We start from the raw sequence: 16,852 nt of genomic DNA on the forward strand, positions 1-16,852 counted from the left end.
AGGTTTGACAACATTTTCATATAACAGTCATGTAAAGAAGATGGCATTTGCCTGGTTAGGAAGAACCATTGATCTGCACTGTGTCGTCCAAACACTGCGGACGGAGGAAGTAAGCATGTTGTGAAACAGGAACGGTACATTTTTAATTCTGGTCTTCACTTCCAAGCTGTTTTTCGATGGTTATGTGATCGTTAGTTAGCATCCACATATAGCAACAATGCTGTTGGGTGTTTAGTAACAAAAGTGCTAATTTGAGGTATCAATTGTAGCGAGTACCATTGTATCACCTCAAAAAAGTGGAACTTGCAACCAGGACTGTCGGTGATGTTCCAGGTTATAGGGAAACAACCAGAGGCAAATGTTCCTTACAACAATGCTACTTCCCTTACTGGATGTCTATTTTTGAACCAAACAACTGACGTTCAACATAACTTTCACTGGACTTTTAAATTAATGGAGCACAATATGATAATCTTCCAGCGTCGGCTCAATGCATGTGATTGGGTAGCTATAAATAAGCAGTAAAAAACACATTCCATATCTTAGACAAAGCATGTAATGTAAAAATTCAAGAAAAGTTTTATTTCTGACTAAAAATTATTGTAATTGCTTCCGATCTCTGCAAACACATATACAGTCAAAAGAATTAGTTGTGATGATGGGTGCAACCCTGAAATTCTTGCTCTCTCTTGATGCCCAGCCGCTTCCCAAAGAAATATGATGGAATCATTCATGCGTACATAAAAAAAAATCTCTAAATGTGATAGCATTTCTTTTATACATCTAATAGACGACATTTGTTCTTCAAAATATTTTTTTAATTAAAACTGACAATGAAGGGACAGCCACAAATGCAAATGTTTTAGTTATAAAAATGGATATCAAAAACTGATATAAATTTCTTTTACACAATGCAAATGAGTGACGTCTTCACACAGTTCGTTTTTTCACACTTACTGCAGAAAGGTGAAGCTTTTTCTAACATAAAATGATTAAGATGACACATAAACTGGGTCAAGCTTTGTGATCTTCACCCCACCGAAAACTCCCAAGACTTACTATAAAATAACCCAATAGAACATTTAAAAATTTCAAATGTACTGAACTAATTACTATTTAATAATCTGCAAAGAACAAACAGCTACAACATAAATCACAAAACCAATGCACAACTGTCACTGACATGTTGAGTGAAGTGAGAAAACACTAAAATTGTGTATGAGGGAGGGAAGAAAATGGATTCACAAATGTCCGTAGGGTAATCTGTTCATTACCACTTGTAGTTGAACTTGGTTTTAAGCATGTATTTGATGTTGACCTGTGCCACATCGTATACAATGTATCTGGACGTTCATAAGGAAAAAAAATACAACAATCATGCAAACTCCTTCACTTCACTAAAAAGAAGTAAAAGTAATTAATCACTAGCTACTTACATAGACTTCACTCTCTCTTTGCCATCCTCATATGCTGCTCACACACATCACCAGTACACATACAAGACCACACATGCCCATATATTTACTGTATATATATATATACACACGCACACTGACACAAAAACACAAAGGATACTCATTGTACAACAAGCTGGAATGGGCAATATCACCCTTAATGCCTGGTCCCAGTGGAATTATCACTCCATCATCTGTAGTGTATGACAAGGCTGGATCAGGCTTTGTCATCCCTACACCTGTAGATGTCAAGCAAACCAACCAACATGCTGTAAAACCTAGTTTTAACATGCCACCATGCTAATGTGATTCAGGACAAAGAGAAGCAACTATTGCATCCTCAAGATGATAAGAAAAAGCTGATCTACCTTCTATTTTTCTATGTTTTGCTATTTTGATATTACAAGGCACAAATTCATGCCAAAAATTGAGAAATGATATGACAGCATTCATGATCCAAAATACTTCCCCAAATTATATTTCCTTAAGAATAGAGTACAACAACTGAATTTCATTTTTTTTAATTCTTGTAAAAAAAAAAACTACACAGCATTGCTGGTCTTGCTGTTGACCTAGAGAATTGCGATGACACAAGATACCAAACTAAAAGGGAGAAAAAAAGTACTAACCTTTTGTACTATGTTTGCCTTTGGGTAATTTTGTAACAAAGTTTGCTGTAGTTAGTTCATGCCTGCAATAATTTTCATTAAAAACAAGATTTTAAATTTCCATTTCATTTGTCTTATCTTAACTAATCTTAAAAAGCATCAATTAAATTGATATGTGAAGAGACATCACACTTTATTTGTTTAAAATGGGTTAAAAAACATTAAAAAATTTAGAAGCATACCAAGCGAAAGTTATTAAGTCACAAAAGCGTTCACATTACTACATTCATTTTTCATGTTTAAGCAACTTAATTTTTATGTTTGAAAGATGTATGTATCTGATTTAAAACTATCTAAAATACAAAAAGTCAAACTGACATGTTGCCAAGAGCCACTTCACACAGCAAAAGAAGTCCAATTGGATTTGTTTTAGATGTACCACAGTAGTTTGCTGACTTTGACACCATGTCTGCAAAGTAAATTCCTTTCCCGAACATGTAACCAGTCTGAAAAAAGATAAATGCATTGGCAGATTCTTGTTAAATTCTTTTTTTGCTTCCAGCACTCAGATAATACGCAAACAGATGCATACACTGCCCCCACCCCTCTCCCAAATCCCCATAAAATTCATCTTCCATGAAACAGCAAAAAAAATAACTTGGTACAAAATGGGTTCTAAACAATATAGATCAAAATAAATGTTTCAGATAAAAAAAAATCTATGCCCTACTTTCCATACTTACAGGTAAAACACATAAACATAGCTCACAGATAATTATTTGTATGAAAGTCCTTTACTATCATGTTACACATTAAAACTCAGTGCATTCATACCACAGGTGCTTCTGGTGGAGCAATACGAAGTCCTTGGGAGAGGATGCCAGCAAAATTTGTGGTGCGAGAACCATGCCAAAGCAGCTGGCGATTATGCAGAGATTCAAAAGGCTGGAACTGTTCCCTTTCACCTTCTCGTGCTACCTGGAAGATCTGTCAGTCAGAAAGTTGCATTAAGTCTTGAATAATCTCAACAAATTCACAAAGCCTCATATTTCGGGAAAAGAACTATTTTATAGCAAGAAACGTTTTGTTAAATGACAATAAACAGTCAGAGACTGATATCTTCTCTTAAGCTACTTATTTTTAGCAAAATCACCTATGTGAACAGTGTGATGATAGTCACATTATTTGCTACTAGCGGCCATTTGGGGACAAAGCTGATCACTTTGAGAGACACAAAGAGAGACACAATGTATTAAAAGTTGCATTTCAAAGTAATTTGAAACATTGGCAATCACTGAGTCTGTAAAGCTGTTACTGAGGTTAGGATGTTGCTGATATATGTGATATTCACTTACATCCAGAACTTCCAAGCTGTATTGTGTATGTGTAGCAGCATGTGTGTTCTTTACATATGTAACCAGTCGATTGAACAACTCGCTTTCCTTGTCTAAAGGCTGAAAAGAAAAATAATAATAAAGCAGATGTGAACTAGTACATCATAAAACACCCATAACTTACATATTTAACACCACACACACACATATTCACTCACTCATTTACTCATATTCTATATGAGCACATAATTCATATGCAACAGATGACCAACAACAAAAATAAAATGAAAATTTTAAATGCCTTATGCAAGAAATCTAGTCAAATAAATGTTTCCCAAATTTAGTTATGTAGCAAACATAGACTTCACAGTTAAAGAAATAAGTGAGAGATATCAAATATTCATGCCCTCCAAAGTTCTTACCTCCATAGCACACTTGAGTTTCTTGTAGTGAGCATCAATGGGATCTTCTCCTCCATCCGCACCCTTGAGCAAGTTGTATGCCACTTCAATCTCCAACAGATTGTCCAGCATCTCAGTCTTGGTTTTTATGGCCTCTGCTGTATCCAGCAGTTTAATTTTGCCCATACCAAAGTCATGAGGAATAAGTGTGTAGAAACGATTGGTGGCGTCCACAAACTGAGTCTGTGATCCCTTGTTCTCCACAAGCTAGATTGAAACGTTTGTAAGGTTTATCACTCTCCTTTTTATTATTATTATAAAGTCAAAGTGCAATATAACAAAAAGACAAGTCTCTCTGTGCTAAACCCAGAGAACCCTAGGATTTAACAGTGTAATAGTGACCAAGACTGCATCAATGGTCAGTGAACAATGGCTGTGTTGACTTTGACAGCTAAAAGAAGCATTTTAACCCCAGTACACCAGTTAAAACTTAAGTCTGTAATAGTATACCCCAAGGGCCTTTCATCTTCTCTCTTTAATGGGTACAGCGATATGGAAAGATGGCATGACCACTCTTGAAATCAGTCATCAATTTCAACATCTGCAGGAAAAACATTTTTACCTGCTGTAGCTCTGTGAGAATTTTGTAGGCAGACTCAATTTGTCTTTTTGAGAGTTTGCCTAGTGGCATCTTTTTCATGTCAATCTGAAAAAAAAACCCAAATATTTCTTGATACGATTTTTAAACATTCAGTATTCATGTCAGTCTGCAGTGACCAAGATCTGCCTGATGCTTTGATGAGTCAACAGGAAAATAAAAATGACAATTTGTACTATAAGAATATAATAATATCAAGCGACAAAAAAGAAAGGAAACAAAAATATCTGAACCTATAAAATTTGTAGAATAAAAAATATAATGAAGTATATATGTGGTCTTAAATTTTCAAGTAATTCAACTCAAAATGAAATAAAAAAATAAATGTAAAGGTTTTTTAAAATTCTATTAAAACTAAAATGGCTAAAAAATTGAAGCTTACAATATTAGCATAATGTTACTCTTTAAAAATGTTTCATATTTTAATGTACTTTCGACAGATTGGTAGTCCAAGAAAATATATGATCTGTAATAAAGGTGACTGATAATTTGAATGTTAAATACATCAGTTCACTCAGCCAAGACACAGAGTGCATGTTTCCATGGTGCTACTCTTTGCATACCCTTACCCTTCCTGCTAGCACTGAATCTAAAACACGATTAACTTCACCTCAAACTCCATCATGGCTTTCTTCATTCTGTCAACATCAAAAATCATACAAATAAGATCTTGAACCGATGGTGGCAGGACAGACTTTGAGCCTTCCATGGACAGTTTTTGAATGCTCTCTTCCTCCTGTAGATAATAAACAAAAATAAAGTTGCTCCCACTTCCAAGAAATAACCCCCTGTATTTTCATTAAAGGTCATTTCATGTCAATATCATTCAATAAAAGACTAACAATTACTTTGATGTACTGTAAACTGTGTCAAACCTCTCAACTCTCTGGTGTTTATATTATTTCCATCACAAAATGAGCACTCGTTTCTATTCCTTTTTCAACCTTTCATGTGTACAGACCTTGGTCTACTCAAAACATATACAAGTATCAAAAGAGAAATAAATATTTATGTACTTTCCACAGTAAATGTTAATAATGACTTTCACCTGCAAATGGAATGACTTTAAAATTAAACAATGAGATAATCAAATATCAATTGTGCAAAAAAGAAAATCTATAAATATGATATATAATTCTTCTAGGGGAAAAAATCTCAAGACATTACCTGACATCTTACACAGTGCAGATAAATATGAATGCTTACTTGTCCATAATCAATTTCCAAGGGGAAAAACTTATTGGGCTGCTTCTGGAAGTTGTCACGGTCTTCCCAATGGTTGCCTGTTTTTTCTAGATAGAGTTCTTTAAACTTTTCAATGGCCATGGCCTGAGAACCACATCGCTCCACTTTATTGCCTCCAATGGTTGTTCCAACTCGTCCCCAGGAGCGGAAGAGCCACCAGCTGCGAACCCATATCAAATAATAGATGAAAGGCACATTACTAGAAATGGTTTGTATAATTTTTTTTTTTAATTTCTCAAAGACAAAGCACTTTGGTACATAACCGAAAAAAAATTTCATCTCACCTGGATGCCTTATCACTTTCTAATGCCTGTAATTTATAAAATGAGTTTGTTCCACGAGTGATGTCTACAAGCCCCAGCACAGCTGTATATAAATCTCCTTTGTTTTGTATGACATGGGCTATATCTGCTAGACCTGTTATATAACATATAAACAAATATGTATATATCTTCAAGCCTAACTTACTACAGATCATCGATGCTTTCAAAAGTTTGCAAATGGAAGGTTTTAAAGAAGTGGTTTGGGGGGCAACACATTAAATATGTAAATGACTCAAACTGAACAAAATATTTGGGGCATATATGTCAAAAAGGGCCATATACTGACTTGTAATACACTGAGTATAAACATGCTAAGCAACAGAATAAATTTCTTAGCAGTTCTGCTCATGCTAATAGGGTTGTAAAAAACAAATTCCAGAAATGAAGAAAATCAGACAGAGCAAAAATCTGACTAAGTCAGTCAACAAAGGAATAAGTAATAAAGTATCAGAATTTAAAACAAGGAATAATTTTTACAAAAGATATATATTTTAATTGCAATCTTAAAAACCTAAATTAACATTAACTATAATGTTGCAAGAGGAAAAGATTTCCAGGGAGTGGATGTAAGGGTAAAACTGTATTAACTTTTTTTTTCCATTCTGACAATAGCCAACATATAAATCTCATTACCTGTGGGGAAACAAAACAGTCAAACAGGAGCATATAGAATGAATTATAAGCATATCAACAGATGTTAGAAACATGTCAAATGACACTAATAGAAAGTTTAAAACCAAGATTTTTAGTACAGACCTTAATAGACTGATGCTGATCACAAGTGAGCTCTTCATGCATAGTAATAAAGCTTGAGATTAATTACCAATTCTTTTTTATTCTGCAAAATCCATTATGCCATATATGCATGGTTTGTACGTTAGGTAATACTTTTTAATAATAACTGTAAACATTCCTGGAAATGGTTGGGTGCACCTAATGTATTACCTGAGTCAGGATCGATTGCTGCTCCACCTTTCACTGTCATCTTCATTGTGGCAGGAACACTCTTAGTGTATTTCTCCTCTGTGGTTTTCCAGTTTAAAAGAAACATTTTTAAACTTTTACCCAAATAAAAAATATACTGTTTTCTGAAATTTTCTTAAAAGGAAGTAATTTAACACAAAGTTATCAATAAAATTTAAGCAAATCTTTATTCTACTTCTGCCTTGAAATTATTGTCTTAACTATCATACTTCCATTTCCAATGGTAGAAGGCCAATTTGCAATCTACATTTCATAGATGACATTGATTTGATGGCAGGTACTAACAAAGAACTGCAAGACCTTACCATGAGACTGACAGGCATTTCAAACACGTATGGAATAGAGACCAGCACTGACAAGAGAAAAGTCATTATCATTAGCAACGGTAATGTAGATATCTACACGAACAGAGTAAATCTCAAAGAGATGAATACTTGGACAGATAATAGTACTTGGGAGCCACCCTCTCCAAAGACAGCAGCTCCACAAAATGATCGCAACAGCAGCAGTGGCAATGGCTAGGCTGGATCTGGTGCAGCCATAACATCAGGTTTACTATGTACAAGTCCCTCTTAGCTTTGATCTTGCTTTCTGGATGTGAAATGTGAACTTTACTTGCTGATACAGCGATGAGAATCCAGTAACTCAAGAACAAGTGCCTGATGAGAATGCTTTGGATGTCGTACAGAGAACATAAAACCATTAACTTGCACAAGATGTGGTTGCTATACTCATTGGGCACCAGGAACTCCTACTTGAAATAATCAAGCTGGTCTGGTTTGGCATGACACTTTGCCTAAGACTGTACTTCAAGTTACTTTGAAGGGTGGTCAATGCTGCAGTGCCCCCAAAAAGTACTGGCTCACAAACACAAAGGAGTGGATTGATCATCCTTTACAGGGTCTGCTCACTGTCAGCCAAGACAGGTGGGAGCGTCAACTGGCACATCTTTCCATGTGTTCTAACCAACAAGTTCCAATCAAGGCTGACTGACTGACAAGGTGTCAGAACAAAGACTATAAAATTTCAATGAAAAGCCATGACCACCACATTTTGTACAAAAATCGTAGTCAGCTATTTTAAAGGTATCACAGAGAATAATGTTTGCCTTCTTGTTTCTTTGTTATTACAACAATTTACCAGTTAAGGACAAGAATGACTTGAATTGCATTGCATATTTCTGATCAAAAGTTACTGGAACAGCCCAGAGTGACCTTCAGACTGCAAACATTTTCAAAAGTGTCTGCAGTTCTGTGTGATGAAAGAATTCCATCAGCTTTTTGTTGGGCTGCCGATTCCGTATGGCTGCATGCAAAACCAACAAATTGTAACTTATGACAACCTGGTCTGTGGTCTGTGGTCATATGCATGTCTGAACTGTGATAGTATGGGAGTCTGTCTGATGTGGCAGGTATGAATGTGTTTTGGGTATTGCTGACTGTTCATTTGTGTTGATCTGCACTAACTGGTACTCACCCTCTTTCTTGGACATACTACTCTTAGGAGCACTCTTCATAGGTCTTTTTCCAATGCGTTTTTCAGGCTGAAAAATAAAATACCATTAGAATGGATGCAATAATAAAGAAGCACCTAACAGTTACTGTTAATAATCTGTTTGACATATCCATGCATTTTTAAACCCTGTTTATGTTACTTACATCACTTCCCCACGGAGCTATGTTCAAAGAGCGAATGTGATCAATGACATTTCCTCCCCCTTGGACCTTTTCCAAGAATTCATCAGTCACAACTTGAACATCTGCCTTCTTTACTTCCTGCATGGCCTTTCCAAGTTTGTCAACCTCACCTGACAAATATGATTACACCAATAAAACCATCTCACACAGGAATCCATGAGAAAAAAATTCCAGTCTTCAATGTGTTTTAATCTAAGAAAAAGCTTAGCTATATCATCTGAATAGCTAACATTTTCTGCATTTGGCAAAGTTATAGAACAAAGTATTTTCTAATGATGCTGCCTAAAAATGTAGTCTGTTTTATAATTTTTCACATTGAAATGATTCAAGCTGGGGTTTTTGCAAAGAGGGTCGAGCAGCAGATGGCGGAAGTGGGCATAGCATAAGACATTGCTTGGTTGACTCAAAAACACTTCTCAAATGTGCCTGATAAAAAAAAAACTGGGAATGAAAACATCCGCGCGATGCAGCAATAAGGTCAGGGTTGGATCTCTAAGTTCTTCTACTCTAAATGTCCTTCCAAGCTGGGGTTGTGTATGGTACCCTGCTTTGGAATTTATCACAGCAAGCGTGCCTACTGGAAATAAAATACTTCAAAGCATGGTACAATGCACAGGCCCGGCAAGGGCATTCAGAGCAGCAGAATGTGGATTACAATCTTTTCTGTATGAATGTTGAGTTTGTTTTTGAAATGACAGTGCTTGTGACTTGTGTGAATGAACTTCATGAACTGTTGAGATAAACCTACCACAGGTTTCTCATGGCAGGTAACACATGTTAGTGAAGACGGGAACATTTTTGTGAGAAATGAGTTGAGGTTTTTAACTAACAGTAAACCCTGAGATTTATCAAGGTTGTGTTTTTCACTTTCTGAATAAAATCCACAAAAGTTACTGAGTTTTGAAGTCAAGAAGTACTTTGAGTACTTGACTGTGTGTGACATTGTTTGAGCATTTAGTTTTTCTATTAAAAAAAAAAAAAGAAAAATCTAAAGAATCTTAATTTTGGGTTTTTATTGGCCTCACATTAGAAAAATCACTTCTGTCTATGAATTGTATGGGCTTTATATGCTTTGTATGCATCTACAGACCTCCAGATTTTTTTTAAAATAATGACCAAAAAAAAATTCTCAAAATTCCCTAGCACAGGCATGCGCAAGTTCCTCATTAGCGTCTTGCAGTCAAAGGGTTAAGCCAGTAAAATCTCTTAGTATTCCAAGTGCCTATTTTTCACAAATGCATTACTTTCTTCAAAAAAGCCACATTACTTTTTTTTTCAAAGGAAGGAACATTACAGTACATGCATTACCTTTGGTGCTAATTGCTGCAGCCACTTTACCATCAGCTTTGGTAACCACCATGCCCCCAAGTCCCTGGATATCCTTTGTAAGCTGTGTCTTGCTTTTTGAGGTCTTGCCTATAATAATGAACTTCAGGTCTTCAAGCGGTCGCCCTGTACTCACCCTGTCCACATTCAATCAGTGCTTTACTTTGATTACCTCTGCTTCCAACAGACTTTACCTATCTTTATTTTGTTCCAGTTCTACTGTATGGTCTACAAAAGTGCATATAAATCTCTCTCGACTTTTTCTTCTCCATAAAACACTCTTTGATCACCTTTACTCTTCCCTAATACTTCAGAAGCACAAACTAAAAAGACAGATTATGTTATGATCACACACCAGAATGTCTTCTTGCATGATATAAATTCTGTATTTTGTTTAAAAAAAATACAATCTTAAACTTTTCAAGTAAATTTCTTAAGGAAAAAATCTATGTGAATAATTCTGAGAAGTAATTGAAAATATCTATTTTACTTTAATAAAAAAAATATGAGTAATGTCAGTATGCAGTCCTGTCTCTGATGTACTTAAGAAAAGCAATCATTTGCCTTTAGATTTGTCTATTATACTGCAAAATAAAAACTAGAAATGTGACTTACTAGAAACAGAAACACCTTTCAAACTTCAAGCACAAAACCAATGATAACCACTACCCTGCACTTTTCTGCATAAAATTATCTTTACTCTTATTTTGATAAAATTATAAAGCAAAATACATACTCTCCATCAACAGCATCAACTGAAGAACTCACTGGTCCAACTGTGGCAGATATTGTCACTGCTGGGAAAACACGCTCTCGTTTTACATACTTGTATTTCTTCCTGTTGATTATGAGAACAAAAATATTGCTTTACTATGGCTTTCATTTTTGCCTCTTTTGAAGACGTGCACTCACCACACACAGTGGAGCTTGCCTTTTCCCTTGCTAAATAATTTTTACAAATATATTAAAAAAACAACCCACAAAAATGAACTTACAGAAACTCTACATCATGGAATTCTTTGGGCACTTTGAAAGCTTTACGTTTTGGTGCCTTTGTGAGGAACATGCACTTTGTCCATTCTGTAACATTTCCAGTACATTTGTATCCCTCAGGCCTGAAAGACACACACATACAAAATTAACTAAAATAAATGACCACAGTAAACATTTCATACCCAACATACAAAATTGCTAAAATCATTTCAAATACAAGCTGTATTCAAAGATGCCAATCAAAAAGAAAATACTGCAAAACTATCAATTCATAAAAATTACAAAATTTATAAAGATAAAAATTAAGCATTATAAAAATAAATTTAAACTATAAACACAAAAATTAAGCATTGGCTAGAAGCAAAAATCAGAGATTAATGATTAAATTACTTACGTATACACAAGCTGGCCTTCTTCGCACTCAGGACACTTGCCCAATGCACCAAATGCTAGACAGTCAGCAATTGCATCCAAAAGCTGCAATTTGAATCAGAGAAAATTAAACTACAGTTTTTCATACACATGTAAATTTTAAGTTTTGCAGTTTGGGGTTCAAAATTACAAGAATACCATAATCTTTTAAAATGGGGTTAATCTCTCACCTTGCTTTCTCCAGGTGGTATTTTCTGGTTATTCAGCTGCAGCATAACTCGAATTGCTTCGTTAGATACAAATTTTGTGCAGTTGTCCCTGAAGCTCCAAATAAGCTGATTTTGCTCCTGTTGATAAGCAAAGCAGAATAACACTTCCTGCACCCACAGTTTAAGTACTACCAACAAAAACAACAGCATGTCAGTCACTATGAAAGCACCAAATGCATTACAATAAGAAAGAAGGCATATCTGTGGAAAAAAAGGCTGGAGGGAAAAAGTAAAATAACTAGGCCAATGAAAGTGAAAGAACAACTTAAGAACATAATGTATGCAGGATTATGATTGGAGAAGAAGGTGCAAATCTGTCCTTATAACAAAATGGTGGAAGAAATAATTTTTCATGACTAGCTTATTTGTTAAAATAATCACAAAAAATGATAAGGAAGGAGCAAAAGAAGACCAAAACCAAAGTCTGTGCACTCTTAAATACAAAGCAGATCAGCATAGGTTTAGCAAAAAGACCCACTCTGGTGGCAGATTTGCAAAGAAAAGACGATAAAGGATTTACTAAAATATGACTTATATATAGAATATCTGTAGCACTTCAAAGTGCTTTACAATTAAAAATAATAATAGTAATGCGAGCTTTTATAGTGAAGTATCCCAGCCAAAGCCAAGCTCTCCGCACATTACAAATACCAAAACACAAGACAGGCAAAAGTCCTGTGGTTCTGTAAAGTTAATAGGAATACTAGGTCGTTCTTTTGCCGGATGACATTTATAGATTAAGATGTCAAAAAGACAGTCCTACAGTCATTGGACTGGAGCAGAATAGACCAATAATCAAACACATTAACAGCTTAAATCATCAAGAGAATATCAAAATGTGGAGATATAACCAAGATATAACAAAATAGAAATTGCAATACAATGATAAAACGATATAAAGTCTTCCTCAGGGACAACTTTTGAAAAGGAAGAAACTGATGGCCAGAGAAGATTAAGGGCAATAAGAGAGTTGATGCTGGCAAAGGAACAAATGAAAAGCCACAAGCAGGTAACCAGTCAAACACAATGCCAATGAAGTCAGAAAAAAGTGCAGATCGGTATAGTAGGCACAAGCACAACAAATCCAAGAAAATGAAAATGCCGATAGTGGGCTCCTTCAAGCATGTTAGACCACTCTCAGGTAAAGTATGTTGAAACAGTGACAAATGCCATCTTGATTACTAAAGTTTTATTCACAGGATTTTGCTTCATGGAAAAACACTGAGAAATCCACATTCCTATGCTATGCCTTTTCCCTCCCAATACTTTGATGTTGTCTCAAACTACAAACAACAAAGCCTATATATCTTCTGATAAATTGAGGTAATATCAGAGGTTTCAATGCTTTTAATTGGATCTAAATTGATTAGTCCTTGCCTTTAACTGTTTCTCTTCTTCTGTTTCTTCTTTCTTTGCTTTCTTTCCTCCAGCACCTTTAGCTTCTCCTCCTTTTCTTTTCTTACTATTGCAGGAAGTGTGCATTGTAAAGAATAAACATGAGGACAACTTAGTTGAGAACGAGGCTCTAACATTAAATAAATGTTTTAAAATGAATTTTGAGGGTAAATTCTCTTTTTTTTTTGACTTTTCAGATGACATGAAAACATAGGAGATAAAAGGTAACACTAACTCTAACTACTGAAAAGTTGTCTAAGTGTTGGTTGAGAAAAAAATTGGTGTATTAGCCTTGAATTTGGCCTTTTACTGTGTGTACAGGGCAGTTGCTCACCTGACTACTGGAGTGCACTTCGCACTAGGCACATGCTAGCTTACCGTCAGGGAGATAACTTTTCAATGGTTAAAGAGCTAGCATAACCTTTTATCTCCTATGGTCATATCCGCAGGTACAATCAAAGAAGAAATACATAAGCAGCAGCTTCTAAACTAAAACTAAAATTTGGATTTTATACATCATACTTAATCTTGCAGCTGAAATCCCAAATCTACCATGAATAAATTGTTACTTAACTAGCCAGACTGTAACTGAACAACCTTACGCAGAGCTCACTCAGCAAGTGCAATAAAATGCAAACAAAAACTCACGCTTCACCCTTTCCAAGTTTTTCAGTCAGCATATCTTTGTCTTCTGCCTTTAGCTTGGCAAAACCTACAATTCTGAACACACACACACAAAAAAACTTTAATCACATATAATGACACATTAAGACCAATTAAGTGCTATTTAAAATTCAGTAAAAGCTCTAGGAAAAAAATTTTTGTTGATGCGGAATGAACTGCAGTAAATAAAGTCTCAAATTTAACACCATACAACAATCACTGCATTACAATCAGCAACATATAAAAGTATGTTTGAAATGCTGTCTTTAAGAGTGTTCTTTATAATCTACACCAATGCCCCAAAATTTCATCATTATATGCTTCTTTCTTGCGGCCCTATGCTCTACCGGGGGGAAATAGGAACAAGAAGAAGAAGAATACTTCTTTCTAGGCATACTTGTCTGGATTCATGTCCGTAGTAAAGCCAAGCTCTTCACGCTTCTTGACAAAGCAATCTACATGGTGCCATAAATCTTGTGGTCCATATATCTTAGACCTTTCCGCGTCATAGTCTTTCTTGGACACCCGAATTTCATCCTAAAATAAATAGCATCAAAGAAGTTAATTGTATTATATAATTATAATGTTCACTTAATAAATTAACAAAGGGGCTGCCCAAAACCGGGTCTGTTGGTGAGGTGTTGTTGCGGCGCTATGCTCCTTAAAGGAGCTACAAGAAATAAACTAAACTAAACTAATAAATTAACTCAGTGCATCTTTATTTATGAATAATTCAAGAAGTATTGCAGAAAACAATTTATTCTCTTTAAACAGCTGATAAGGGGTAAGGGGTTCATTGGCGGTGCACATCTTTATCAATGTACACATGTATATATATATATGCATGAACATCAATGCATCAGAGTCATACAAAGCAAAGGAAAGTTTGCTAAGATGTTCACATACCTTAGCAATTTTTTCATCACATCCACGGCAGGTGCTGCGGTTTGATTTGGCATATTCGACTGTGTAGTCTGCAAGTTTGTTTCCTTCTCCAGCACCAGATGATCTAGCTACTGACCCACCTGTTCAAAGCAAACATCAAGGTTGTGAAAGCAAATACCATAGCCATCCACTGCACAAACACAATGAGAAACAAAAATACCATGGTACAGTCATTGCTATGTGGTATGTCTGATTTACATTCTTCATGCACCTTCTCATGTGCTGCTCATCATAGCTCCTCTTGCCTGTTTTTCTGTGTTTAAATTTTGGATAGCAAATGAAGTAAATAATCTATAAACAGCATTAGTAATTATATCCCTGAAAATGCACTCAATGGGGGAAATGACCAAGCAGATTTAAATCCTAGACTAAAAAGCTCACAGCAATGCAGACACCAATGCAAAGTATGGGAGGTGACACAATCATAAATCACCTAATCAGAGCTACAAAACTAGTAACAAGCAACTTGGGGAATTTTTTTTTTACCAAAGAAACAGCATAGCTGTGTTCACAAATGACAAAAAAAAAAAAATGTGTCTACACTACCAGCACCAATCTTTTCTTTAATTTTTTCTTGGTCTTCCCATCGCAGTGAGTGATAGCCATGAATTTCATCTGTGTTCTTAGGTCGTCCACGCTTCCAGAAGCAGGAAAAATGATACCAGTTTGGAATCTGTAAATGATGTTTTCATGATGTTAATGTCAGGAAGTTGTTAGGGTTATTAAACTGATAAATATTGGTATAGTCTAATTCCAAAATATTCCTACTGAGTTGTATTATATGCCATTATAAACATGATTTTATTGTTTCATAAAGTGAAGTAAAACAAAGGAAGTAAATGAATGACAATCTTTCAGGTATTAAGATAATTTTCAAAGACCATCCTGCAAAATCATCCTCCAATGATCCTAGAAGAAAAAAAAATGTGTTTAATTCATAAGATACAAGATTTATAACACTGCTAGTATAAGTCCATTTTCAAGACTATTGCATCCATGGCTGTAGCCATCATACACTACAGCAATGTCAAAAGTAATTATAAATTTCGATCAATTCACTTCTATTTTTCAAAGAAAATTTTCTAATCGGTAATATATTCATATTACATGCTAATGATAAGATGGCACTGGGTTTTAGATATGTTTAAATTATCTGAAGACTATAAATAAAAAATCTTAAAAACTATTACTCAGAAAACATTATCTAAACTGACATGATAGTTTTGAAAAAAATCTCACCTTTCCATCAAAGTGTGGTGACTGAAAAAGAGAAGAAAAATAATAATCTTATTTTTAAGAGTGCATTTCCTCAAGTGGAGGTGAGTTCAATGTGCTATACAAAAGACTACAAACTGAAAGACAACCATGACCGAACCACGAGCGTCTGCAAATGAATGATACCATGACAAACAAGAAAGAAATGCATGGATGAGAACGAAGAATTAAGGTGTGAGTAAAGTATTAATTTTGATCATAAAATATATTTTGAGGAAAGACTTGAATGCTTCACAGCACGAGCACAGAATTCCAAACGGTGGGGTTAAATTTCTTCTCTCTGATGTGTGGCACAGAGAACAGGTGGCGGGGTGCACACAAGCAATCCTAAAAGACCAACTCAAGTGTTACACCTGACTGTGATATTCGTAGGTCAGTTGCTACTGTTATTAAGTGAAAAAACAGACCATGTTAGAAGTAATGTAGTGCATATACAGATACATAATGCTCAATAGAAGAGCAATCGGAATGGCAGAGCGTATGGCTCACGGCCACGCATTTTTTCATAAGCGTAAAATGTTAAAAAATGTGAAGATTTTAGAAAATGTGATATATGTCTACTGACTAGGCATTCACACACATTTTCTCATTCACACACACACACGTAGGACTGATGTGTGGGCATAAAGACAAAAATCAAAATAATTACCTGCACCATTAATGCCAATCTCAGTGAGTCTTGGTCGATGGATGATTTACACTGCTTGCAGGATGATCGGCCACTTTTTGCATACTCGGCTTTGAACGGCAAGTCTGTGTGATCAGACATTTTTGCTGCAGCGAATTTCGATCCGCGAAGATTGTGTTTTCAATGTGATTACCGAAAGGCGGCCTCTTAGCGCCCTTTGCACACGAAACGCTCTCTGTTTGATACCAGAGTTCTGCCCCTTACGATAACGCTTCTAATTCA

General features: G+C 35.4%; 1 protein-coding gene across 1 annotated transcript; it reads right to left on the reverse strand.

The window, feature by feature from the left end:
- Positions 1–561: 561 nt before the first annotated feature.
- On the reverse strand, positions 562–16,831 carry LOC112570205 (poly [ADP-ribose] polymerase 1-like). Its single transcript, XM_025248524.1, has 26 exons — positions 16,592–16,831; positions 15,907–15,927; positions 15,214–15,340; positions 14,629–14,747; positions 14,120–14,259; positions 13,708–13,779; positions 13,042–13,126; positions 11,626–11,742; positions 11,418–11,500; positions 11,026–11,145; positions 10,767–10,868; positions 10,013–10,167; positions 8,666–8,814; positions 8,484–8,550; positions 6,969–7,046; positions 5,985–6,117; positions 5,662–5,860; positions 5,066–5,191; positions 4,420–4,503; positions 3,819–4,064; positions 3,418–3,516; positions 2,897–3,049; positions 2,441–2,568; positions 2,084–2,145; positions 1,576–1,693; positions 562–1,343 (listed from the first exon to the last, which is right to left on the reverse strand). The coding sequence occupies exons 1-26, from the start codon at positions 16,709–16,711 to the stop codon at positions 1,271–1,273; spliced, it is 2,976 nt and encodes a 991-aa protein (XP_025104309.1). The 5' UTR covers positions 16,712–16,831; the 3' UTR covers positions 562–1,270.
- Between the last annotated feature and the right edge of the window lie 21 nt (positions 16,832–16,852).

This window comes from Pomacea canaliculata, linkage group LG8 (assembly GCF_003073045.1).
Source record: "Pomacea canaliculata isolate SZHN2017 linkage group LG8, ASM307304v1, whole genome shotgun sequence".
NCBI lineage: Eukaryota > Metazoa > Mollusca > Gastropoda > Architaenioglossa > Ampullariidae > Pomacea > Pomacea canaliculata.